A 27,489-nucleotide genomic window follows, 5' to 3' on the forward strand; every position below is an offset into this window, starting at 1 on the left:
TTTATGTGGAAATGAGAGAAAGCAAAAAGAAGCAAAGCAATAATGTTCGAATAAAAGAGCAAAAATTAGAGCAGTAACCTTCATAAAAAAGTCTATTTTATATTTTCTTTTTTTTTATTTCTCTTTTCATAAGCTCATTGCAGTATGTCTATATTATATTCAAAATAATGAGACTTTTCTTTTTTTTTTTTTTTCCCCTATGTTACCGTGGGCAGAAACAAATATGAAATATCAAGGAGCGACTGCGATGAGTTCATAAGAGTTGTAAAAAAGTACGAAATATGCGAAAGAACAAAGCTGTTAGATTAGTGCTATAGATATTTGAACATAATTCCAGTGATTAGAAGTTCAAAGCAGTTACATTATTCCGTGGCGGAGCACGTACATATATATATATATACATTAATAAATACCCACGTACGTATATATGCTCATTATTTGGTTACATATACTCGCCGTTTTTCTATGTACAACAGATTTGGAAGCTCCTTTAACAGACAGGACCTGATAGAATATTGCAAATTAAACGAAATTCCATTGAACGAGTAAGGCAAGCAAGTGAATCCACCTCCACTCGTACATGATATATGTATATATATATATGTATATATATATATATTTTTTTTTTTTCTACTGCGTGGATACATTCCACAACTCGAGAACATGTATATTTTTACATTCGCTCAGACAAACAATAGACTGTATGTTTGAAGAGCTATTTCTAAATAACAGAAATACAAAGGAGTAAGATGCAGAAAAAATATATAACTTGACACATTAATTTTTTTTTTTTTTTGTAATGTTCATATATTGACGCACTTATACCTAGTTGTGTTCCGGCAAGCGTATATATATACATATGTATGTATGTATATACATATGTAAGTATGTATATACGTATGTATATATATATATATATATATATATACCTGCATACAATTGTTTGTAACCTATGCGGTGGCTTTATAGGCATAACGACATAAATGCAGACGATTTAATTTCACTAATATCTACCAAAAAAAAAAGATGCTTTTATGTACCTATAGCAGTGTATATAGGTTAGTAAGTAACGTAATCTTCTATGTTAAAAGGAAAAATGTTCATTTGTGCACTTATGGGGATATATGTTTGTGTGTTCATACGCGGTGATGTACACTTGTGTATTAATTTATGAGTGTACATGTATGTCAAAATTTGTGCATGTCTACATGTACGTGCTTATTTGCGGGTGTTTGCACATACGTGTTCAATTATTTCTCATTTTTTTGAGTAAACAAAATATGGCATAACACAGATCTGTTCTAACGAATTTGCTTTCCACCATATCCTTTCCCTCATGTAATAGGAAAAGGCAAACACATAGACAGTTATGAAAAAGAAATAAAAAGAGAAAAAGATGTTAAAGATGAATATATAGAAAGAAAAAAAGAAAAATTAAAAAGACAACATGAAAAAGACGAAAAAAATAAAAAAGAAAATGAATTGAAAAGATATGTATATGAAGACACAATATTTGATAATTCAAATAGTCATAGTATTAAATTGTATGAACTTCATGGATCCGAACTGCAAATAAATAATAATCATTTTGAAGGAAGTAAAAATGATATTTCTGTATTTGGAAGAGTGCCACAAGATGTGGTTAATAAAAGAGAAATGGATAAAGTTAAAAATGGAAGTGCCGAAATTTTAAGTGAGGAAATATCAAATGTAAACATGCATGACAAAGAAATGAAAAGGAATGGCAACGAAATGAAAAGGAATGGCAACGAAAAGACGCATATAAAAGAAGACAGTGCCAAAATGAAGGAGGAATCCTCGAAAAAAAGAGGTAACCATAACATTACAATGAAAACGAAAATAGTAACAAATAAGGGGAATAAGCATATCACACGACATAATACACAGATAAATCAAATAAAAGTGAATGATGACCACACCAGTTTGAATGATTTGAAAAAAGGGGGCGGTAAAGAATCGGGGGAGAGGGGGAGTGAAACATTGAAAGGGTTAAAGAAAGGGGAAGAGAAAGGGGAAGCACAGGGGTCAGCGAAAAGGATAGTGAATGAGGCAGCAACAGAAGCAGCGAAGGAGGACGAACAAAAGGAAGAAAAAAGAAGCTACTACAACTCACTGTTGCAAAAAGTGTTGAATAATAAAAAGAAAAAATATAAAAGAAAGAAGAGATATTTACGATCTTTTAATTTTGTTACGTATTTTAAGTTAAACGAGTTAATATATATCTCCTTTTTGGTCGAAAAATATTACGACTACTACTTCAGTAAGAGCATAAAGTGATATACTGACGATTTTTTTTTTTTTTTCAACTTAACCCGCCTGCAGTTTGATGTAAAGTGTGTTCCGCGAGTGTGTGCATGGATATACATTTATGCATATATACATACGTGTATATATTAATGTACGAATAAACTTGGGTGGGATAGCACATACATATGATGATTCATTTTCCATTCGCAGAAGAAGAATGTTACGACCTGGTTGACATATATGACCATGTTAAGAAAAAAAGACAGAAAAAAAGAGATGAAAAAAAGGAAAAAGAAAAATTGAAGGACAGCAGAGTAATAGAAAATTGTAGCGAAATTAATTTGACCGAAGGAAAAGATAACATGCTAAATTGGATGAAGGAAGATACAAAAAAAAAAAAAAAAAAAAAGCAAGAAGAAGGATGTATTCACAAAGTTAAAGATATAAATTGTTATGATATCTTTAAAAAGTACGATGAAGAAAGAAAAAAGAACAAAAGAAATATTTACAATAAGAATACATATAAATATGTGCATAGCAATTACTTAAGTAATTTTAAGTATGTAGGTAAAAATTTGCATTCCATAATAAGTTGTGTCTTATCTAACATAAATTTGTTCTTCAACCAAAACATTAATGATATTGAAAATGTAGCAAATAAATATGGTACTGTGGTTAGTACCATTAGCAAAGTTCCAAGTGGAGTAAGGAGTGCGGTAAATGAAGTAGGTCTCTACGAAACTTTGGATTTCAGTCTGGAGAACAAGACGATGGGGGAAAAAAAGCAGCAGGTGCATGCTAATAATGTATGTGATGACAGCATGGCGAAAGGTGGAACAAACGAAAATGGTAGAGGTGGTAGTGATGGTAGAGGTTGTAGTGATGATAGAGGTGGTAGTGATGGTAGAGGTTGTAGTGATGATAGAGGTGGTAGTGATGGTAGAGGTGGTAGTGATGGTAGAGGTGGTAGTGATGGTAGAGGTGGTAGTGATGGTAGAGGTGGTAGTGATGGTAGAAGTGGCAGAGATGGTAGAAGTGGCAGAGATGGTAGAAGTGGCAGAGATAGTAGCAGTTCCAGAGATGGTAGCAGTTGCAGAGATAGTAGCAGTTGCAGAGATGGTAGCAATAGCAGCGGTAGTCACGCAGACGGGGCCGTAGAAACGCCTGGCCAGAATTGCAAAAAAATGAGCGAAAAAAAGGAAGAAGATAGTTTTGATAAGGTAAAAGAAAAGACAAGTGAAGCAGATGATCCACCCAATGGTGAACGTGGAAAGAATTGTTCGGAAAAGAAGGAATTCCAGATAATAGTAAGAAAAACAGGAAAAAAAAAAAAGAAAGATTTACTGCTCAGTGATGACCAAGATAATAATAATAATAATAATACTAGCGAAAAATGCAACTCAGACGTAAATTATTTATCAGAATGTAACAACCATTTTGAGTATGATGAGAGACAAGTCATGTCGGATAATACCATTAATTATTTAAATTTAAAATACAGTAAGGACAAATTAAAAACTCCTAATTTTATTTATTACTTAACGAATGATATAGATCAAATACATATTTTTAAAAAGACTTATTTTTATGATTTTTTTTTTATATATTTATTTCGAAAATTATTTTGGAATATATTTTCATTGTACAATATATATTTGGAGCAATATAAAAAGGAGGAGCACTTACAAATACATGTTAATAATATATGTTCTTCGGATGAACAAAACACAAGAGCTGACAATTTCCTCTTATATGAAAGTGATATTAGCATAAATAATTTAAAAAAAAATAAAAACTTGCTTTATAATACTAACCAAAAGCTTTGCAATAATTTAACTCCTTTATTTCAAATTATTAAGAGAGAAAAATTGTTCATATATTTTCGCTATGATGAAAATAAAAAGCTTAAAAGCAAAAATAAAACAGAGTACATTTATAAGGAAATTTGGGAATACCTTATTATCACATCTCTAAAAAGGGGGCACTTAAAAAAAAGGTCAATTCCCTTCAGCGAGTTTGTGCTATATCGAGGGTTATAAAAAAAAAAAAAAAAAAAATTATAATAAAAATACAGAAAACAGCTAACAGTAAACAGTCATTTTCCCCTATCTTCTGTTTCCACGCTTTTACACTTACATGATGGGAAAAAATGGTTATTAGCTGTATTTTTTATTTTATTTTATTTTATGTTATTTTATTTTTTTATCTCTTCATACTACAAACGTTCGCGGTTTACATCCACCCTGAACTTTATTACGCACATGTGCATGTACACGTACAGATATATGATGTATGCCCATATACGGCGTATTATCGCTTTGCCGTTCGTGTAACGAATTTTGGAGGATTTTGTCGTACCGCATCTTATATTTTAAAATATTTGCCTTGTGCTACTGTTCCACTGGATGATGTAACATTTAATATGAAAAAGAGCATTCTCTTGTATTCTTTTTTTTTTTTTTTTTGCTACTCTTTTTTGATAGTCTGGTGGGCCTACATTTTATATGTCGATTGTACGTACATAAGTATATACACCCATCATACACATATATATTATATATATATATGTATACATTTTTTCACAAATGAATGCAAAAAATTAACGAGACATCCCTCCCCCGAATAGGCCTTCCTTTTTTTCTTTTTTCTTTTTTCTTTTTTCCTTTTTCTTTTTTCTTTTTTCCTTTTTCTTTTTCCTTTTTCTTTTTTCCTTTTTCCTTTTTCTTTTTTCCTTTTTCCTTTTTCCTTTTTCTTTTTTCCTTTTTCCTTTTTCTTTTTTCTTTTTTTTTTTTTTTTTGGCTTATTTATGGCGAGTCGACAGAAAAATGCACAAAATTATTTTTCCGTTTCTACGTACATAAAATGTTCTAATAATTCCCACGGCAGTGCTAACACTATTAATTTAATATGTACCTTCATTTATTTGACTTCTTTATTTAGCTTCATTCATTTATTTACGTTTTCACGAACTTTTACTTAATTTAATTTAATTTAATTTAATTTTTTATTTTTTTTTATTATCCTTAACTGCAACTTGATGCTTTTCAAATAATGAAAAAAAAAATAAAAAGAAAATTCTTATTGGAAGTCATAAAAACCACTTAGATCTCTCAAAGGCTGTAAAGGGATAAAAAAAAAAAAATAAAAATAAAAATAAAATAAAAATAAAATAAAATAATATATGTGCGAGTACTTTTTTATATCCTTACAATTTTAAGTTGCACCAAAATAAAAAATAGCAACTTAAAAAGAATATATGACGAAATAGCAAAGCAAAAAATATATATATACTTGATAGCAAAGCAAAAAATATATATATACTTGATAGCAAAGCAAAAAATATATATATACTTGATAGCGAAGCAAAAAATATATATATACTTGATAGCGAAGCAAAAAATATATATATACTTGATAGCGAAGCAAAAAATATATATATACTTGATAGCGAAGGAAAAAAAATAAAAAAAAAAAAAATTAATAAAAAAAATAAATTAATAAAAAAAATAAATTATTAAAAGAGTAACGATCTTTTTAAAGCGGAAATCTCCAAAGCATAAAAAAAAAAAAGAATCCTCTGTTTTTCATTTCTGTTGAAGAATTAGTGTTATCAGTTTTATATCCCGTAGTGTATTCTTATAACCATCCTTTTTTTTTATAGAAGTAATTGTTTTAATAAAAACCATCTTATGAGAAAAAATAAAAGAAAAGAGAAACACCAAGAGAAGTGATATACTTCCCTGGAATAATTTTTAGTTTCATTTTTATTAGCATTTACCTTCATTTTGTTATGTCGTACATTACTACTCCATATTTTGTTATGTCGTACATTACTACTCCATATTTTGTTATGTCGTACATTACTACTCCATATTTTGTTATGTCGTACATTACTACTCCATATTTTGTTATGTCGTACATTACTACTCCATATTTTGTTATGACGTACAGTTCTCATTTCCTTATCTTATTTCTGCTTAATTTTAGTGCCTCCTAAAGAAAGAAAAACGAAAGAGCAAATTGCTGCAGCAGCAGCTGCATCAGGAAGAAGCAAGAAGAAGGTATTGTTTCCCATTCGCAAGAAAAAAAGAGACTAATATAAAAATTCTGTTGTGTATATTTCCTTGCGAATGCTTTTACGTGGCTATCCATGAACATATGTGCGTGAATATATGTGTGTATGTATATATGTATATATGTATGTATTACTTTACTATTGCACTATATTTTTTGCCTGTTCATATTTTCTTTTTTTCTTTTTGCGTTTTTTGCATCAATGTGTAGAAATGGGGTAAGGGAAAAAACAAAGAGAAATTAAACCATGCCGTTTTTATTGACAAAGCGTTACATTCGAAAATTTTGGAATGCAAAAACATGAAAGTTATTACTCCCTCGAGTATATCGGAGAAATATAAAGTAAATTTAAGTGTAGCTCGAGCAGTTATTAAACATTTAGCGGAAAAAAATCTGATAGTGGAAGTGTGCATACAGAACCACAGCCAGAAGCTGTACACGAAGGCAGCTTGACTTTTTCATACGTTCTTTTTGAATTTTGTATTACTCAACCTTATGTTTCGTTAATCAGCTGTATTGTGCGCAATACTCCCTTTTTTAACTAATTTTTTCGAATTTTTTTTTTTTTTTTCTATTTTACAATCTTGTACATGCGAAGATAATAACCCCGCATAGTAGAACGCAGGAATATATTACCCTTCACCGTATGTACATGTTTATGTGTGCATGTAAGCTTCTCATACGTTTATAATTTTCCTTTTAAGTCGAACACATACCATGCACACGAAAATGTGAAGAGACTATTACTTTTAAAAAAGAGAAAATTAGTAAATTAAAATCCATGGCAATATGTTAACCAAACTTGTACATATGTGTAACCTTTTGTCAGTTTAAAAAAAAAAAAAAAAAAAAAAAAAATCCGTTATACATGCATGCATACGTACATACATACATACACACATACTTACATACATACACACATACTTACATTGATACAATAAAAGAAGTGCAAGAAGGATGCTGACAGTAGCGAAGTAGAAGAGCAAAGAATGAAGCTAACCGAATAAATGAAATAAAATGATGATCCAAAAAAAAAAAAAACTAATAAGTGAAGCAAATTTAAAAAAAAATGGAATAAAAGATTTCTTCTTCTGTTCATTTTGATTAAGTTTGCAAACGTTAACATGAACGTAATAAGTTGAAGTCATAGTTACTCTGATTATTTCATTTATCAAAAAAAAATAATAATAAATAAAAAAAAATACAATACAATACAATATAGTGAAAGTGAAGTGCATTACAGCATCGTACATTAACGAATTGCACGCCTCACATGCATGTATGGAAAGAAAGGCTGAAATGTGAATTCGCACAAAGGCGTCTTTATGTAGTAAAAATGGTTACATACATGTATATGTATATGTACATGTACATATACATACGTACATACATACATACATACAATATACCAGAATTAAACGAACTATTACGTCATTTTCGTCTAAGTGTTTACTTGTTATATATATATACATACATACATACATTTGCAGATATATATGTACAAGTGTACAAATGGGAAGAGAAATTACAAATAGCGTAAGAAAGTCATACAGTGTGCGTAAATTACCGCCGTTACCTAGAATACACATATAACTACATATGACAGTGTACATATAACGACAAGTGGAGAGATACGCAAATGTACTTCTAGTTATCGGTGTTACTCGCACTATTCGGTACGGCAGTGTTAAACGGACAGACAGGCGAGAGGGGGTGGGGGCGGACATAACTGCGAAAGATAAACTTTTCAAAAGAGTATCATTATGTTGTGATAAAAAAAAAAAAAAAAAAAAAAAAAAGACAAAAATAATTAAAAAGGAGTTAATTGAAAGGAAAAGCATTCATCAGTTTTATCCTCATGTTAGTTTTCTTTATTTTGTTCTGATTTGTTTTTTTTTGTTTTTTTTTGTTTTTTCGTTTTTCGAAAAACACTATTCAGGAAAAGTACCGATATGCTTATATATCACCGAAGAGAAATATGCCTATTTCCAGCCAACTTTCGGTTGAATAAATAATTTTTTTATTTTCATCATAGATATCATTTAACTGCTCACTCCGTTCTGTTGTTATTGAAATAAATTTCCCCGGAGCAACTTTTTTCTGGTGCATACCTTCAATGTACTCTATAGTGTCTGACTTTACCGATTCATAGTTATTTATATTTCCATTTATGTTTCTATTTCTATTTCTTCGTTTGAGTTGTTCAACTTTTGCTGCGGCAAAAACAAGTGGTTTTATCATAATGCTATGTTTCTCACAAAATTTGATGAGTAGGTCGTTATGCCCTATTAAGATGGGTATATCTGCACTTAACATAGCATCCAAGTCGATTAAGCTATCCCCAATAAATGCGGACAGATTATGATTTATATTTGTTAGTAACGAACATACTTTTGTTTTTATTCGTGTCTTGTCGAACAGCGAACATAATGTTACTTTTTCTTCTATACTATCAGCTTCATTATATTTTTCATGTTTTATTTTAAGTTTATTGTACTCAAAATTTCCAGTGTAGATCCTCTTCTCTTTATCATAGGTATGTGTCTTTGAATAGTATACATTGAAATATTTCTTAAAAATTTGGTAATAATCATTTTCATCATGTGTATCTTCTACTTGTTCGCTCGTGCACTGGTCGACTGGAAGTGGTAATTCTGTAGAGTTCTCACCTAATCCCGTGGTAGCTGTAGTGGTAGCTGTAGTGGTAGCTGTAGTGGCAGCTGTAGTGGTAGTAGTACTACTACTATTATGTAGTACTCCGCTCTGAATTGGAACCCCCTTAACTTTAAGCAAATTGTTTCGTATGGTATAAAGACATATTTGTTTTTTTAGATTAAGCGTAATAATATCGAAATAAAAAGTTTTTCTATTTTTTTGTTTATGATTCATTAAATGTAGGAAGACTTCTAAAAAATAATCATCCACTTGAAAATTATCATACGATTCATTTATTAAATTGTTTAGTACATCTACATTTATGTCTTTTAGAATATCGTAATATGCTATTAACATAGAATAACTTACGTGCAAATTATCCACTAACTTTAGGTAATAATAATACGAATCAGAATACGGTTCTGATATATTCTTTTCATCTTCTAGTTTTTCCAAAATTGTATTCTCTTCTATAATAAACCATTCATTTATTTTATGTAGGTATTCAATTCGCTCTTCCACTGAATGTATCTTTTTCTCTTTCATCTTGTCTATACTAAAGCTTTTAAAAAAGTGGATATCATCTTGGGTTAATTTTGCGCCTTTTCCATTGCCAATGCCAATACCATTTTCATTTCCGCTTCCATCCTTGTTAACGTTACCCTTACTGTAACTACTTTTATAGTATTTCCTCTCCAACATTTTAAAAAAAAAAGAATACGAATCCTTCTTTATTATCGTTTTGTCAAAGTCAATCGCTATGTAGTAAAATTCGTCTATACAGTGTAAGCGATTCTCTTCCCCTTCATACATATCGTTAAAATTTTTTAAAAAGTATTCCTTTTCCTCTTTCCACCCCTTTTTCTTCTCATCATTATCTGTAGTGCTAAATCTTTCATTCTGTTTAACACCCTCCATATTGATATGATCATTTCGTTTGGATTCCTTCTCCCCCGTTTCACTAATCTCTTCCGATGTGATCCCCTCTAACATTTTCCCTTTTTCATTCCCATTTTTTGCAAAAAGAGCATCGTCTATGTTAAACGTCGTTTGTTCGAAAAAGAGATGATCGAATTGGCTGTTAACTAAGCACTCTTGATGGATATGCAGCCTCGGACTACCTTCCCCACTATTACTTAAACTTATGGAAGTTTCATTACTATTACTTCCTTGTGCGTAGTTGGTACTATATACACTATTACCATCCTCTTTTATAAGCTCGACGTATTTTTGAAAAGCTTCTTTCTTTTCTGGTGTGAGATCAAGATATAGGGGAGAATTCTCTGTCACAGTACATATCTTTTTACAAATATTGCGTCTAATTGCTGTGTACTTTCCATTATGATGTAAAATATCATCCTTCTGAGTACTTGTAAACACTTGAGTAAAAAACAATTTTTGTAAATTTGTAGCATATTTAATTATATTTAAATCTTTCATAATATCATTAAAGTGGTAATTATTTTTATGTACTCTCTCTTTGGATAAGAAATATAATAAGAACTCATTTAATTCCATAAAGTTTACATTTGCGTATTCATTTATGTATTTATAATATAAAATAAATTTATCTTCATATCTTTTATCCCCATGTGGAAATACTACTCTTTCGTTTGAACTTAATTTCATTTCATAGTTAATTTTCTTTTGATCATGTGCTTCTATATATTTTTGTGCTTTCACTTTGTTAAAAGACATAAAACACGTGTAATACACATTTGAAAAAATATAAATAAACGAATAGACGCCATATAACAGATTTAAATAATTATAATTTTTATTTTTACTTAAAAAGTGTACTATAAAATATACATATTTTATTACGCTGTTATGTGGTACGCTCTTTTCTTCATCATATGGCTGCACATTTTTACTCGTATCCTTCTTCCTCAATACATTCAACTGTTCATATATATTTGATAATAGCTCACTACACATTCTGATTGGATGTTGCTCATTAATATTTTCATTCTTAAGTAATACAGATGAAAACAACTGTATATAACTATACAGCAAGTACAACTCAGAATCTAGGCACTTATAAAAATGATTCGTATCTAAATAATTGTAAGTAATAGCACGCGTAAACTCACTATGCAAACATTTGTAAAAGCTCTTTTCACAATATTTTCTTATCAAGTACATGTGAAAAAATTTAATTAAGTTTACGTTCTTTTCAGTTCTCACGCCGAGTGGACTAAAAGGCAAGCAGCTACCATTGTCAGTGCTACCACTATTAATGCAGCTAATCATGCCGCTAATAATTCTGCTACCACGACTAGTGCTACCATCATCGCTGTAATTCATAATAGCATTGTAATGACTGCTCTTATGGTAGCTATTAATAACATTACTGTAATAGCTATGTTCATACAAAGTTTTCCTCTTTAGATTCTTATAAACCTTTTCCACATATACAATACAGTTCTTAAAATTTTCAAAACTTAAGCAATTATCTTCTTCAATTACACTGCTTTTGTTTCCTTTCTTAGTCCTACTCACATGGATGTGTTTTTTCAAATCTATTAGAATTTTTACATCCTTGTCAAATTCTTTTTCTCTTCTTGTTCTTAGTTTTTCTAGCAGTAATTTTATATCTTTCATTTTGCCTTCTTAACTATTCGCTCACTATATAAGCATCCAACATGAGCTGCTTCTACGCCCTCACCCCTTTACCGCTTGATTGTTCTATGGTTCTTTTATGTATTCGGCTTACCCTGCTTACTCTGTTCACTCTGTTTATTCTACTTAATCTTCTTCCTCTATTCATTTACTTCTTATCTTTACTTTCTTTTTTTTTTTTTTTTTGTTTGTTCTCATACGTACTAAATGTTCGCAGATTGTTCATGCATTCATTCTAAAAATATTTCTCACCTCAGTTCTTTTGTAAATTTATACGTTTAGTATCCCTGCTTTTTAATTTGACTAAGAGAAGATATATCTGAGCAAAAGAGACTTGCGAGTAGGTACATACACATATAAAAATGTACACTTATATACATGTAAGCATATATACATATACATATGTATACATATACCAATACATCATGTACATATTTATACATACCGACTTATACACGTGTACATATACATGTGCTTCTGTATGTGCATACGTGCGAGTATGTTGTGGCGTACTTCTACTCACCACGAACAGGGAAAAAAAGACTTCGTTAATTATAAAAAAAAAGAGAAAATTTTCGTGCATGCGAAAAAGTATAAATAATGTATGCACGAGAAGACATCCCCTTTTCCCCTTCTATTCATCTCTTTTAAAATTTCATGGTATGGTTTTTAAATGAACAGAAGTGGACGGATGCGCGTATGTGCGAGGGCACATAAAACACGTGCATTAGATATATAGCATATACAGTACAACTGCTTAAGTGTATGGTTGTTATCAAAAAAAAAAAAAAGAAAAAGAAAAAAGGGCATTTATCCATACACATGTACATTTGCATGTGCGTTTATACATACATACATACATACATACATATAAATATATATATGTATATGTATATGTACATGTGTACAAAAGTACACTTGTTTACTTGCTTTAAAGAAGAAGCTTCTTATATATTTAGAATAACCATCTTGACTAATTTTGTTTTAAAAAAAAAAATTAAATAAATAAATAAAAAACTGCTGTATACTCTGAACACGTTTCAGCATTTATTACACATGCTATTTGCTTAAGTGAAGCTCGAAAATGCATATATCACAATGCATATATTTAATATATGTTTATAAATATGTACAACAAAAAGTATTTTCACGCATACATAATAATATGTATGCACAACTCGTACTCGTTCGCTATATATTTTTTTTTTTTTTTTTTCCTTTTTGTAAGTAATTAATTTTCCTCTTTAACTTAGTGGCATTCATATATGTAATATTTAATCGTGCTCAGTATACTCAACATAATAATAATAATAAAAGCTGGTTTGAGATATGCTTCCACTGTATTCCTTTTTTTTTTTTTTTCTTTTTATACTTTTTCTTGTTTTTCTTATTTTTCTTATTTTTCTTATTTTTCTTATTTTTTTTATTTTTCTTGTTTTTCTTATTTTTTTTATTTTTCTTATTTTTCTTGTTTTTCTTATTTTTCTTATTTTTTTTATTTTTCTTGTTTTTCTTGTTTTTCTTGTTTTTTTTGTTTTTCTTGTTTTTCTTGTTTTCTTGTTTTTCTTGTTTTTCTTGTTTTTCTTGTTTTCTTGTTTTTCTTGTTTTTCTTGTTTTTCTTATTTTTTTTATTTTTCTTGTTTTTCTTTTTTGATAATGGACAAAAATTTTGTGGAATTAAAAAAATCAAGGTGTATGGTAAAATAATTTTAAAAAATAAGAAATCATTATGTTGTCAAAGAAACTTAAGTGCGCAACATGTAATTTGTGTAAAGGGGTATTACATAAAACAAAAATGAATAAAATGTGAGTCCAAAAAAAATGTCTTCACAAAGTATTAGTGAACAAAGCACAGTCAAACAAAGCAAAATTGAACAAACAAAATTCAATAAACAAAATTAAATAAACAAAATTAAATAAACAAAATTGAACAAACAAAATTAAATAAACAAAATTGAACAAACAAAATTAAATAAACAAAATTAAATTAACAAAATTAAAAAAACAAAATTAAATAAACAAAATTAAATAAACAAAATTAAAAAAACAAAATTACACAAAAAGGCTACTTTTAAAAAGGTAGTTAATTGTTAGCTTCCCCTATGCTACATATCATGTGTTAACCTGTAAGAAAAGAAAAACAAAATAAGAAAATAAAAATAAAAAGGCAATAAAATGAGACATTTTTTTGGTATGTGTAAAAAGAAATTTCTTTTTTTTTTTTTTAATCCTGTTTGTTTCTTTATTTCACGTTAAATTATTTATATTACTTTATATTATATTAATTTTTGAAGTCTTTCATTTTTTCATTTTTTCGTTTTTTCATTTTTTTATCTTTTTATCTTTTCGTTTTTTCATTTTTTTATCTTTTTATCTTTTCGTTTTTTTATATTTTTTATCATTTCCAGTAATTTTAAAATGAACCTTTTCTTTGTATTTGTACTTCAACATTAATCGTTTTCCTAATTTTACTTCAAATAAATAAACATACATATATATATATATATATATATGCTTATGCATAATTGTCATTTTCTGTATTTATTATTATTTTTTTTTTTTTTTTCTTGTACATGGTTTAATAATGCATAGACAAATATGCGAAGAACAAAATGTACATGTATGTTCTCACATATACAAAACGAATATTGAATTATATACAGATATGTCCCTGTACATATTATTTTATGTGAGTATATGTTAGCATATGGAAGTGTCTGTGAGCTATATATATGTATATGTATCTGTTTTTTCTACAGTGTATGCTTTATTGTTAGAAGAAAAGCTTTATTATCCTTGTGAAAGGAACAGCAATACATAGGCAATAATTTATTTTTTTGTTTATATATATATATATATATATATATGTATGTATGTATATTTGTATTTACTTGTAAAAATTTTCTAAGCAACAAAAGAATTTTTCCCCATGAGCATTCACGAAATTTGGAAATTAACAATTTTACATAAAAGTTAAAATGTCAACAAAGTAAAATAAATAAATTAATAAATATACGAATGAATAGATATATAAATGAACAGATTAATGAACAGATTAATGAACAGATTAATGAACAAATTAATGAACAGATTAATGAACAAATTAATGAACAGATTAATGAACAGATTAATAAGCACATACATAAATAAAACAACGCCTATGCGTACAAACGTAATCTGTTTGTAAATCTTCCAGAACTTAAGGCAAAAAAAAATGTCAAAAACGACCGTTGTATTTTATCATATTATTAATGATAAAGAAGATAAAAATGCTCAAAATGTTTTTTATATATCTAAGCCAATAAGTTTAATAACTTTAAATGACATTAAAAATGAATTTCCTCTCATAGGAACGTATCACTTCAGGTTCTTTTCATTTTTCAATGTGTGTGCAAATTTACGCATACATATGTGTATTGTACATATGTGTATTGTATATATGTGTATTGTATATATGTGTATTGTATATATGTGTATTGTATATATGTATATAATTACATATGTATATGAATTTTTTTTTTTTTTTTTTTTTTTGTTAATATGCATGTTACATTTGTAACTAGATCATGAAGAACAAGATGAAAATTTTATTTAACTTTAATATGTATTTGCCTACATGTATTTATTTATGCGGAATTATAAGCACTTTTTCTTTTTTTTACTTCACACAATTACATATCATGCATATTATGTTAATTTATACATAGATTTAAAATAATACATAACAATATTCCCGCGTGGGTTGATATTAATGATGAGTCCTCCCCTGTTCCTTGCTTCAATTCCTGCATATACGCAAAAGTATATATAAAAAAAAAAAGAAAAAAAAAAAAATTTAACAATGAACAGTTAATAATTAAAAATTTATATATAACAGTCAACAATTAATAATTAAGAATTAATGTTCTAAACACATATAGTGAATTCGTACACGCCCTTTTGCCAAAATGTTTTAAAAAAAGAAAAATTAATAATAAAAAGAAATATATCACATAGGTGCAACTGTATATGAGAACAGTAATTACTCATGAAATTAACAAAAATTAACGAGAATACGTTGACGTTTTTTTATTAATGCATATATTCTTCATCTGTGTCTACAATGTTATATGTACTACCAGCCTTTACACATTTTCAAAAATATTTCTTAAAAATCATTATTTCTTATAGGTTTTGAGACTAAGTTGGGTGGATTACAAATGGAACAAGCAAAATTTAAACGAGAAAATTTTAAACGAGAAAATTTTAAACGAGAAAATTTTAAATGATAAAATTATAAATGAACAAGGTGTAACAACAAAGTCGTATAATAAAACCAATAAAACAGTTTCTGAAGCAAAGGAAAAAAATATAGATGATAATGGTACTAATCATAAATCAAAAAGTAACATTGACATGTTATTATTTGAAACAACTCCCAATAAATCCAGTAATACAAATATAGGCGAGAAAAAAGGTATTTACACAAATATGCAAAAAAAAAAAAAAAATGCACACATAAGCGTTGTAAGGATATACCTATATATATGTGCATATATGTATTTATATATGTATATATATATGCTTATACGCGTTTATATATATGTTTTTATATATGTGTATATATATGTATGCATGTTTGTATTTATAAAATGAAATGTTAAGAAAATGTGCATAACTTTTACTATATTTGTATATTTATGTTTTGGCGTTAACGTCAAATGAATTTTATTTTATTTTTTTTTTTATTTTCAGATAACACAAAAGATCAAAATTACTTTGATTTAATGTTTAATTAGATAATATTAACCTTTTTTTTTTTTTTTTCTTCCCTTGGTTTTACCTTTCCTTTTTCCCTTTTTACTTTTTCGTATCCCTTTAATTTCTTTTTTTTTTTTATTCTTTTTACACTTGAAAATTTTAAAAAAATATTAATGCCATTGTGTAATTATTATTAATAATGTAAAACGTATCAGAATAATATAAATACATTTTTTTTTCATATTTGAATATATATGCGTATAAATGTGTATTCATATAAATATATATAAATATGAGTACATATAAATGTATGTGCATATATGTATATAAATGTATGTGCATATAAGTATATAAATGTATGTGCACATTTCATGTTCTTGAATTATAAGCATCTTTTTGTTGCAATATAAAAAATATTTTTGTATTGAAATAAAATAAAATAAGATAAAACAGGATAAAATAGAATAAAATAAAACTTTAACAATTGAAGGTTTCATGCCTTAAGAAAAGCAGAAATGCGAGCATGATAGGTACAAAAAGGATTAAAAGAATAGTGCGCGAAATAAAAATAAGAACTATATGCCTAATTAAAAGCTCCACGTAGTAACAAATTAATTTTATTTTTTCTGTATTTTTTCCGCTTTTTTTTTCACATCATAGTATTATATTTTGGACACGCAGTAATCTATTTTGAAATATTGTCGTTTTCCTACTTTTTATGTGCGTTATGAATTTATGTATTTTGTACACATATTTATAATATACGTATATATTGTATATATATATTATATATATATATATGCACAAATATATGTACACATACATACATGCATACATACGTATATGTATCAAAGCGTTTTTAGTGTAATTTTTTTCGAGTTAATTTTATAATTTTGAGATATTTCATACTTTGAAGTGCTATTGTTTGTGTTTTTTACCTATGTTTTAGTTGGTAAATCATATGTATGTAATTGTACAAGTATCATTTTGTTTTATTTTTTCTATAGCTTGAATTTATTTTCGCACGAAAGTTTTGCCTTTATTTTGCGTTTGTTTAGCATTAGTTTCGCATTCATTTTGCATTTACCTTGCCTTTTTTTTTTGTATTTTTTATGTATTTATTTTGCATTTATTTTATCTTTTTTTTTTTTGTATTTACGCAGCTTTTTTTTTCGTATTTACGCTGCCTTTTTTTTGTGTATATTTCTCCATTAATTACACATATTTTTTCTTTATTTTGTGTCCATTTTCCCCTTATTTTGCGTTCATTTCCCCCGTATTTTCTCCTTTTATTTTGCGTTTATTTTACACTATTCTACCGCCTAGCATCGACTATTATTTGTTCGTGTGCACGTAATATTTTCGTTCTTTGCGTAAATATGAACGCGTTAATATTAGTTGGGGGGTATGGCACACGTTTGAGACCATTAACCTTAACAACACCAAAACCGTTAATTAGCTTTTGCAATAAGCCAATTTTAGAACACCAAATATTCAATTTAGCAAAATGTGGAATAAGAGAAATAATTTTAGCTATTGCTTATAAACCTACTAATATAACAGATTTTGTCAACGAATTAGAAAAAAAATATGATGTAAAAATTATTTATTCAATTGAAGATGAACCATTGGGAACGGGAGGACCAATAAAGCTAGCTGAAAAATTTTTAAACAAATATGATGATTTTTTTGTTTTTAATTCAGACATTATTTGTACCTTTCCATTATTAGAGATGATGAACTTTCACAAGGAAAATAATTCTCCTTTAACAATTTTAGTAAAATAAACAAAATAACACTAAGGAAAAAAAAAAAAAAAAAATATATATATATATATATATATATATATATATTTATTTATAAAAAGAGAGATTGACGAATGTGTTACTATTTTCCTTGCACACACATGTCTGTGTATTGCACATTGAAATACCTGAACATACGCGCTTGCACCTTGCTTGTGCATGTAAAATTCTAACATTTTGACATTTTAATATATTAACATTTTAACACTTTAATATATTAACATTTTAACACTTTAATATATTAACATTTTAACACTTTAATATATTAACATTTTAACACTTTAATATATTAACATTTTAACACTTTAATATATTAACATTTTAACACTTTAATATATTAACATTTTAACACTTTAATATTTTAATATTCTAACATTTTAATTTTATTTTTTTATCTTGCTGCTACTATTTTGCTGTTACTACTTTGCTGCTACAACGTTGCTGCTACAACTTTGCTGCTATTATTTTGCTGTTACTATTTTTCTGTTTTATTTTTTTTTTTTTTTTCCCTTCTTGGCAAGGTAAAAGAAGTTGAAGACCCCAGGGCATTTGGTGTTGTAATTACCGAGGATAAGAGAATTACAAAATTTGAAGAGAAGCCATTAGTGCCTAAGTCAAGTCTAATAAATGCAGGAATATACATATTAAACAAAAATATTTTAAATTATATTCCTATGAGAAATAGTTCTTTGGAAAAAGAAATATTTCCCAAACTAGCAAATGAGAATATGTTATATTTTTACAAATTAAATAAATTCTGGGCAGATATTGGAAAACCGTTAGATTTTTTAAAAGGTCAGGCGTTGTATTTAGAAGATTTAGAAGAAAAAACGAAAGAGCGAAAAATTTTATGCGATTATTTGTTAATATGTTATAGTATAAATGAAAAAGAAAATAATGATATACAAAATCATAGCAATAAAAAAAATTTATTTATAACTTTTGAAAATATAGAAGAATTAAATAAATTTTCTAAAAATAAAGATCATTTTTTTAACGATATACTACATTTTACAAAGGTTGAAGGAAATGTTCTAATATCCTCAAAAACTGTAATAAAAAAAAATTGCGTACTAGGTGATAATGTCGTATTAGGTGATAATGTAGTTATAGGAGAAGGATGTCGAATAAAAAATGCATGTGTAATGAGTAATTCTATTATTAACTCATATTCATATATTGAAAATACTATTATTGGTTCAAAATCAAGTATAGGAAATTGGTCGCGTATTGAAGGCTTATGCGTACTAGGGGAAAATGTTGTTTTAAAACCCGAAATTTTTCTTAATAATGCTTTTATTCTCCCATACAAAGAAGTTAATAACTCCATTTATGAGAAAGGTGCGATTATCATGTGATGAGGAAGTGGTAAATTAAGAACGCGAAATTGGACAGCATGTTTTAAAAAAAAAAAAAAAAAAAAAAAAAAAAAAAAAAAAAAAAAAAAAATATATATATATATATATATTTACGTAAGCATAAGTAAATATAAAAAAATGAATGATAAATTCATAAATAAATTAATTAAAAAAGAATAAGTGATAAATTAATAAATATATCCATATATCTATATATTTATAGTCTTCAATGTGAAGTTGAAAAGTTTTTAAAATTATATTATTACTATTCTTTCTTTGCCTTTTTTGTGTATGCTTTATAATACTAAGACTTTGTTTAATTAGTTTTTCTTTTTTCTATTTTTTCTCCCCCGTTGAATCCCCCCTATTAATTGTGTGTATACATGTATATTCTTATGTATGCCTGCACGTATGCATGTGTGCATATAAATGTGTAATTCTCTACATAAAAGGATAATGTTTAATAGCTTCCATTTGTGTGCATAACGTTTTTTTATAACTCCTCTAATGAAAACAAAAGCATTTTTAAGTATTAAAAAAAAAAAAAAAAAAAAAAAAGAGCTCAATGCGAATATGCTTATTTGTATTACTAAAATAATATACACATATACATATATATATACATATATGCATATATGTTTATGCATGGATGGATATATATATGCGCATGCATTTTATCTTTCGTACATTTCTTCGTCCGTTTATGCGAATTTATCTGTACAAACAGTACTTGGCGATTAATGTAAAAATGAAAGACTACTTAGCTGAATGCAACAAATATTTAAAATATGATAATCCAATAGTTATTGAAAATGAGGCTGAGGAGGAGGAGAAAGGTAAAAATTTGAAAGACGAAAAGAAGATAAAAGATAAAAATATTGTACGAATAATTCAAGAAATTCGAAAGAATTTAAAATCGAACATGTTATATAAAAATGACAATAAAAATGTTTTTTTCAATGAGCCTATTTACAATATTTTTCCAATGAAAAATATAAAAGAAAAAAAGATGGAATATATTTTTTACGTATCAAGATCAACTAGTGAAGACGATGTATTAACATGCCTTAGAAAAATAAATGAAATTATATTTGCTATGTATACAAAAAGTTTGGTCATAAAAAAAGAATTTCTCGATGAATTGTTAAACGTTTTTATGGAATTGTGTAGACAGGTTTTTCTTCTTAATTTTTAAAACGCCCATTAAAAGTGTGGGGTATCCAAATGAACATGTATTGCTACTCAGTGTTTACATGTTTGTTCTGTCATGCGTTAATATATCCTATGCCTCTATGTGAGTAAAGCATACATGATAAACGTGGGTTTGTTTATGCATATGCACAGGTTTCAGTTTCTTGCTTTCAAAGAGGGACCCTTCTGAAACAGTTGTTTAATTATAACATAATGTTGCTTACCCATTACCACAAATTAGTGCAGTAATAAAAAACGTATTAAAAAAAAAAATAAGTATAATTACAAATAAATTGTGCACAATATGCCCACCAAATGGGCATAAATTCGCATGAACACTATGCTACGTTGAGCGTATATTTAACAAATATCAAAAATTTTTATTTTGCTCTGCGAAAAAGACACGCGGAAGTGGAATACACGCAACTACTTCAAATTCTAATGAAAAAATATATCTGAACGCTTTATTCATTTCATTGTTACTTTTGTTAAAAAAAATGTTCAGATCATCTTTGGAATTAAATCTGAAGAAACAAATAAAACAAAACAGCTCGTTAAGTGCCCTACGCAATGAAATAGAAATAAAAAAAGATGCTATTAATTCTTTGAAAAATGAAATAGTAAAGACTGAAGATATGATCGAAAATGAAAAGATAAACTCAGAAAAGGAGCTATCGAAGGTATGGCCTTTGCGCAACAGTGCAAAAATGGAAGAGGAAAAAAAGAAAAAAGGAAAAAAAAAAAAAAAAAGGAAAAAAAGCATTGCATAACTCTCAACGCAAAAGTACAATATGCATGATGAATGTTGCCTTTTTTATTTTATTTCGTTTCATTTCGTTTTATTTCGTTTCATTTCGGTTCATTTCGTTTCATCTCGTTTCATTTCGTTTCATTTCGTTTCATTTCGTTTCATTTCGTTTCATTTCGTTTCATTTCGTTTCATTTCGTTTCATTTCGTTTCATTTCGCTTCATTTCGTTTTATTCCCTTTCGTTTCCCGTTATTCTTTTTGCGTAGGTGAATATAATATACCAAAACAAAATAGATAAGCTGAAAAAAAATAATCAAAGAAAAAAGGACGATTTCACAAGAATATTGCAATTATGAGTAGGTAAAAAAAAAAAAAAAAAAAAAAGCAAACAGTATTGCCTCCTTTATGTATTTTCTTCTTCTAAACGCTTCATCTACGCCTTTTTTTTTTTTTTTTCAAAATATATAACAATGTTTAAGTAGTTTAAACAGTTGAAATACTATAAGAATAAAACATTTAATGTTAGTGTACACATAAAAAAAAAAAAAAAAAAAAAAAAAAATGTAAAATGAAAAATTGAAAAGCTGAAGAATTAAAAGAATGAAAACTTAAATTGAGTTAAAAAAAAGGGGAAAAATGAAAAGCGCGCAGTAGAAATCAAGAATTGACGAAGAATGCTATGTAACATAAAAACGAAATATTTATACATTTACAAAAATTAAAATTACCTAAAAAGATTAAAACGTTTATAATTATATTTATATATACATGAATACATACGCACATAAGTATGTACAAACATAAATACAGACGCACTTACATACGTATTCATACATATGCCCATCAAACAGCAATTTATTACATGAAAATTAAAATAATAATTCTAAAAATAAGGCAGCTACAATAATTAAGAAACCATTACTTAGATATATAAAAAATGAACTTCCGTTATCTTTTCCACCCATATCCTGTTTCGCTATTTTTTCTTCAGAACCTCCATTCTCCGTAGTACCTTCAGGTGATTCATCATCATCATCTTCATCAGAGTTATCATCACCTGAAACTGTACCTTCCATGTTTTCAGTGTCCGCTCCTTCGACTGCACTACCACCTTCTCCTTCTTTTTTATTTTCTTTTTGTTCCTTTAATTCACCAGTAGTTGTTCCTTGGTCATTGATAACTACTACTTCGTCAGTTGAACTTTCATCTTTATTGCTTTTTGTCATTTCTTTACTTTCTTCTTCTTCTTCTTCTTTATTTTCATCTGTGCTTGGTACATCCGTTTCGGGTAATACGTCACCTAGGTATAATTCTTCCTCATCTTCTTCCCATTCAACGTTGCCTTGTTCTTCAGTTTTTTTCTCCTTTACAGATTCATCCCCTTCATTAGACTGTTCCTCCGTTACCCCTCCTTCCGCAGCGTCTGCTGGTATCTCTGCTGGTATCTCTGCTGGTATCTCTGTTGGTATCTCTGCTGGTATCTCTGCTGGTATCTCTGCTGGTATCTCTGCTGGTATCTCTGCTGGTATCTCTGCTGGTATCTCTGCTGGTATCTCTGCTGGTATCTCTGCTGGTATCTCTGCTGGTATCTCTGTTGGTATCTCTGTTGGTATCTCTGCTGGTATCTCTGCTGGTATCTCTGCTGGTATGTTTTCTGGTATCTCTGCTGGTATCTCTGCTGGTATGTTTTCTGGTATCTCTGCTGGTACGCCAGTTGGTACTTCCGCTGACACACCTGCTTGCACCTCTCCTTCCACTTCACCCGCATCATTTAGTCCCTGTTCATTTATTTGAATATTTTCCTCGTCCAGTTTATCCGTAATATTGCTTTTGTTTTCACCAACTCCTTTGTTTTCTGGTATAATATCGGTAATATGCTCCTCTTCCTCTTCTTCATCAACCTTTGGAACTACACCCTCTATATCAGAGTCTTTTGCTTGCTGATCATCTGTATATATAGGGCTTCCCTCATTTACTTCTTCGCTCTTTTTCCCGTCATTATCATTGACAGCTCCATCATCACCCATACCTTCACCAGCGCCTGTATCAGCACTGCTAGCTCCACTACCACTGGTCTCATTGCCCCCCCTTCCCTTAAAAATACTGAAGAAGGAAGAGGCCTGGTTACCGAACACCTCATCTTCGTTTTCATTCGGGCTTGAAATCATGGATGCCCTCTTCAAAGCGTTATCACTTTCACTGAACAATCTATCTAGGTTAAAGCTCTTTGCCTTTTCATACAAAGCATTATATTTTGAAGTTTTTTCTTGGATATATTTTTCCTTTTCGAATACCTGTTCATATCCTGAATTCATAATAACCTGAAGTTTCTGAGTTATTCTTTTGTTGTTGGTCCATGGTTCATTATTTAACTGTGCTATTTTGTCGAGGTAATCCACCAAGGTCGTTAGGGCATCTTGATTTTGTTCATTCTCTTTACTATCTTTCATTTTATGATAATTATGTTTTAATAAAATGCTCAAATTTTTTATGTTTAAAGGTTTTTTAAAACAATAAGATTTAATACAACTTGCTTGCATATTAAATATATTATTTTTTTCCATATACATAACTTTTAGACTATCAACTAAACTGTTTCTCATACTGATAATTCTTTGCTTTCGATTTGATTCATCTAACTTCTCTAATTCCTCTATATCCTTGTATTCATTATATATATTATTCTCTTCTATCTTATTATCATATTTCTTATCCTTAAAATCTATAGCTTTTACTTCTGGATGATATTTAAAAAATATATCAGCTGAAATCATTTCATTTCCTAGAGGGAAATCATCATAGGTTAACACAGGATCTTCATTTTCATCAAAGAGATCTACTACATTATTACTTTTTGCCTTTGTATATAAATTTGTATATTTCTTTCTTATTTTATCTATAGACTTTTCTACTACATCCAGTTTATTCATTTCTTCTTTTAAAATGTTTAGGAGCTGTTCTTGAAAAGCTGTTACATTAATATTTTCAATTTTCTCTGCCTCTAACGTTTCTGTAAGATATATATAATACAAATCATGATCCGCATTCCTTTTCATTTCGTTATATCTGTCTTCTAATAAATCCTTTATATCTGCTGCTTCATACTTTTTATTTAATATAAGTGATATCTTTTCTCCTAACTCGTTAAATATACTCGATTTTTTTGTTAACTCACCATTCATTTTTTCTAATAACAATGCTTTTGCTTTTTTTATTCGATCTGCTAAGTTTTCACTACCATTCATTATTTCATCCACTTCATCCTTTTCACTATTTACATCGTTACTTTCCAATCCTTGTTCTTTATCAGGCACTTGTTTTCCACCATTAGGGTTATTCTCTACCTCTACCCCTTCATCACTGGTACAAATAACATTTAAAGAAATATATGAATTGTTAATATAGCAATTATCTTTTTCGTTCAACTTAAATACCTGTAACTCGTATGGATCTATTAGACACTCTTTGTTATTATCACAAGATTTTTTTATATGTTCTGTTACATCTTTCATCTTTGTTGGACAGAAAGGGGAATGCAATAAAGCACTTTTTATACTTAATTTCCCATTCTTACATATTATTGGCTCTTCATTCTTATTCTTTATAAAAAAGAAATATTGTATGAACGTATCCTCCAATAAAAAGGAATTACTTAATAAACATGTTGTAGACGTTTTCACTTCATTTTGATCAGATTGCACACACTCATCTATTTCTATACTGTTTTTGTTTCTAAAAGACTGCGTTTTACTCTTAAGCACATAATCAAACATGTACAAGCACTTCTTATTATTCGTGCACTTCTTTTCTATCTCGTCAATGCACCTTTTATGGATTATTTCGTTATTCTTGTTTATGCACTGCACTTCACAGTGTAGTATGTACAGGCTTCCTTGTGTGCACCTGGTTGACGGAAAAAAAAAAAAAAATAAATAAATAAATAAAACAATAAATGGGGGGGTAAACTGAATAAAATGTGCCAAAAAAAAAAAAAAAGGTAAAATTATTTTTAATTTCACTCGAACGTGTGTACATATATACAAGTGTGCATGTGCATTTGCACACGTCTGTGCTAATACTAATGCATATTGAACTGTGTTATTTCCTTACTTCAACGAGTTTTCCTCCCCAAACTTTAAAACATCACTATGTACATAACACCTTGTCAAGCACACAAGAAAACTTTGCAATATTAAAATAAAAATACTAAAAAAATTTATTTTCATTTTACTATTAAAGTATATAAACAATTTCTGTATATATATACATATGTATAAGGTATTAAACTGTAGATGAGAAAATTCAAACTGCTCAGGAATTTATATCACGGCTGTACAACGAAGCGAAACGAGAATCGAAGAATAACGTAAAAGTTTAAAGACGAAATAAGAAAAACTCTAAATGAGAAAAATTAAGGAAGAAAAATCAAAAATTAAAAAAATAAAAAATAAAGCGTAAAGAATAAAAGCTACTATTAAAACTTTATGCAACGAAAACTTCCATAATTTGAAGAATTCTTTTTTTTTTTTTTTTTTTTTTTTAAGGTATAAAAAAAGGCTATTGTATAACCTTGTTCTAATAAATCAAAATGTATATAATAAAAGGTGCAACGGTATACTAACGGGCTTTTACAAAAAACCAGTGGCAAAAAACAGAAATGCTTCTATACTTTTTAACTTTATAATACAACTAAAAACATAAAATTGAAGCATCAAACTGTATATATATACATGCATTCGTGTAAATGTATATATACATATAAGCACATGAGTACAAATGTACATATATACCTAATATATATATATATATATATATATATTTATTTATTTATTTATTTACAACTGAGTACACGTACACTTAAATATGCGTATAAGTGTACGTAAATAAATATACGTACAAATACGCACTTTTACGGACTTAAATGCGTTATACGTACTCGTTTGGGTAAAGCAAATCGAACTTAACGTAACACTACTATTAGCGCGAATGAGTAATATAATAAATTAAAAGTGTAAAAGTAATGTAATATAATCAAAAAGCTTTGACTAATGTTGGTGAATTACAATATTATACATATATAAAAATTCCTATATCAATATATATCAATATATATTACGTATACATGAGTGTACTTTTACTATAAGGGCATTTAGTGATTATATACATAAAATAAAATATATATACATGTATGTATATATTATATAAACACGCATGCTTCTTTATTACAATACATCATCTATTAATTCTTACGATTATACAATAACACGTACTATGAATAACACGTTGTAATTTTTGACACAATTGCACAAATTATGCTAATATTATATTTTATAGCTGTAACAGAGTAGAAAAAAAGAAAGGAAATGGAAGGATGAAAAAATGATGAAAAAATGATGAAGAAAAAATAAAAGAAGATATGGTGAAAAAAAAAGAACAAAAATGAAGAAAATTAAAGAACAAAAATGAAGAAAATTAAAGAACAAACATGAAGAAAATTAAAGAACAAAAATGGAGAAATAAAACCAAAAAAAAAAAAAAAAAAAAAAAAAAAAAAATTATTTTACTCCTAATCTCAGTATAATAATTCTAAAAGCGCATGCAAACCTTGAACCTTGCATGTATATATTAAACAAGAAGAAACAAAGTAAAAAAAAAAAAAAGTATATAATGTAATATAATGCAATATATTATAATATATATATAATATAATAGTGCATAGCACTATTATCCCATAAATATTATTATTATTTGCAAAAAATATAAATTTTTTTGTGTTAATTTTTTTTTTTTTTACACAAATTTTAATTTTAAGATCTTGAATAAATTAAAATTTAACCACATAAGAAGGGCACGAACAGAATTATTTATTTTTAATATTTTCAATTTTTATCGCTTAAGAGTCCAAATCTTGGGATCATATAATAAACCCTTTTTTGTGACCCATACCAATTAGAAGTTTTTTCATTAAAAAAAAAAAAATTGCACATATGTATTAATACAGTAAGTACACTTACATACTTATGCAC

General features: G+C 27.9%; 6 protein-coding genes across 6 annotated transcripts; 4 read left to right on the forward strand and 2 right to left on the reverse strand.

The window, feature by feature from the left end:
* Nucleotides 1-11: 11 nt before the first annotated feature.
* MKS88_005006 (uncharacterized protein) lies at nucleotides 12-4,307 on the forward strand (the record flags this gene model as incomplete). The annotated part of the gene is made up of 7 exons (XM_067218227.1): nucleotides 12-73; nucleotides 216-299; nucleotides 477-545; nucleotides 688-744; nucleotides 970-1,058; nucleotides 1,346-2,281; nucleotides 2,479-4,307. 7 exons carry the CDS (start codon nucleotides 12-14, stop codon nucleotides 4,305-4,307), a joined length of 3,126 nt encoding a protein of 1,041 aa, XP_067071382.1.
* A 3,991-nt stretch (nucleotides 4,308-8,298) lies between these two features.
* On the reverse strand, nucleotides 8,299-11,601 carry MKS88_005007 (uncharacterized protein; the record flags this gene model as incomplete). Its single annotated transcript, XM_067218228.1, has 1 exon — nucleotides 8,299-11,601. One exon carries the CDS (start codon nucleotides 11,599-11,601, stop codon nucleotides 8,299-8,301), a length of 3,303 nt encoding a protein of 1,100 aa, XP_067071383.1.
* Nucleotides 11,602-14,833: 3,232 nt separating this feature from the next.
* MKS88_005008 (DIX domain-containing protein) lies at nucleotides 14,834-16,397 on the forward strand (the record flags this gene model as incomplete). Its single annotated transcript, XM_067218229.1, has 4 exons — nucleotides 14,834-14,985; nucleotides 15,327-15,387; nucleotides 15,790-16,075; nucleotides 16,354-16,397. The coding sequence occupies 4 exons, from the start codon at nucleotides 14,834-14,836 to the stop codon at nucleotides 16,395-16,397; spliced, it is 543 nt and encodes a 180-aa protein (XP_067071384.1).
* A 1,341-nt stretch (nucleotides 16,398-17,738) lies between these two features.
* MKS88_005009 (mannose-1-phosphate guanyltransferase) lies at nucleotides 17,739-19,522 on the forward strand (the record flags this gene model as incomplete). Its single annotated transcript, XM_067218230.1, has 2 exons — nucleotides 17,739-18,137; nucleotides 18,686-19,522. 2 exons carry the CDS (start codon nucleotides 17,739-17,741, stop codon nucleotides 19,520-19,522), a joined length of 1,236 nt encoding a protein of 411 aa, XP_067071385.1.
* Nucleotides 19,523-20,270: 748 nt separating this feature from the next.
* Nucleotides 20,271-21,819, forward strand: MKS88_005010 (dynein light chain; the record flags this gene model as incomplete). The annotated part of the gene is made up of 3 exons (XM_067218231.1): nucleotides 20,271-20,696; nucleotides 21,115-21,393; nucleotides 21,730-21,819. The coding sequence occupies 3 exons, from the start codon at nucleotides 20,271-20,273 to the stop codon at nucleotides 21,817-21,819; spliced, it is 795 nt and encodes a 264-aa protein (XP_067071386.1).
* A 513-nt stretch (nucleotides 21,820-22,332) lies between these two features.
* MKS88_005011 (surface protein P113) lies at nucleotides 22,333-25,689 on the reverse strand (the record flags this gene model as incomplete). The annotated part of the gene is made up of 2 exons (XM_067218232.1): nucleotides 22,333-25,366; nucleotides 25,574-25,689. 2 exons carry the CDS (start codon nucleotides 25,687-25,689, stop codon nucleotides 22,333-22,335), a joined length of 3,150 nt encoding a protein of 1,049 aa, XP_067071387.1.
* Between the last annotated feature and the right edge of the window lie 1,800 nt (nucleotides 25,690-27,489).

This window comes from Plasmodium brasilianum, chromosome 13 (assembly GCF_023973825.1).
Source record: "Plasmodium brasilianum strain Bolivian I chromosome 13, whole genome shotgun sequence".
In the NCBI taxonomy this organism is placed as follows: Eukaryota; Apicomplexa; class Aconoidasida; order Haemosporida; family Plasmodiidae; genus Plasmodium; species Plasmodium brasilianum.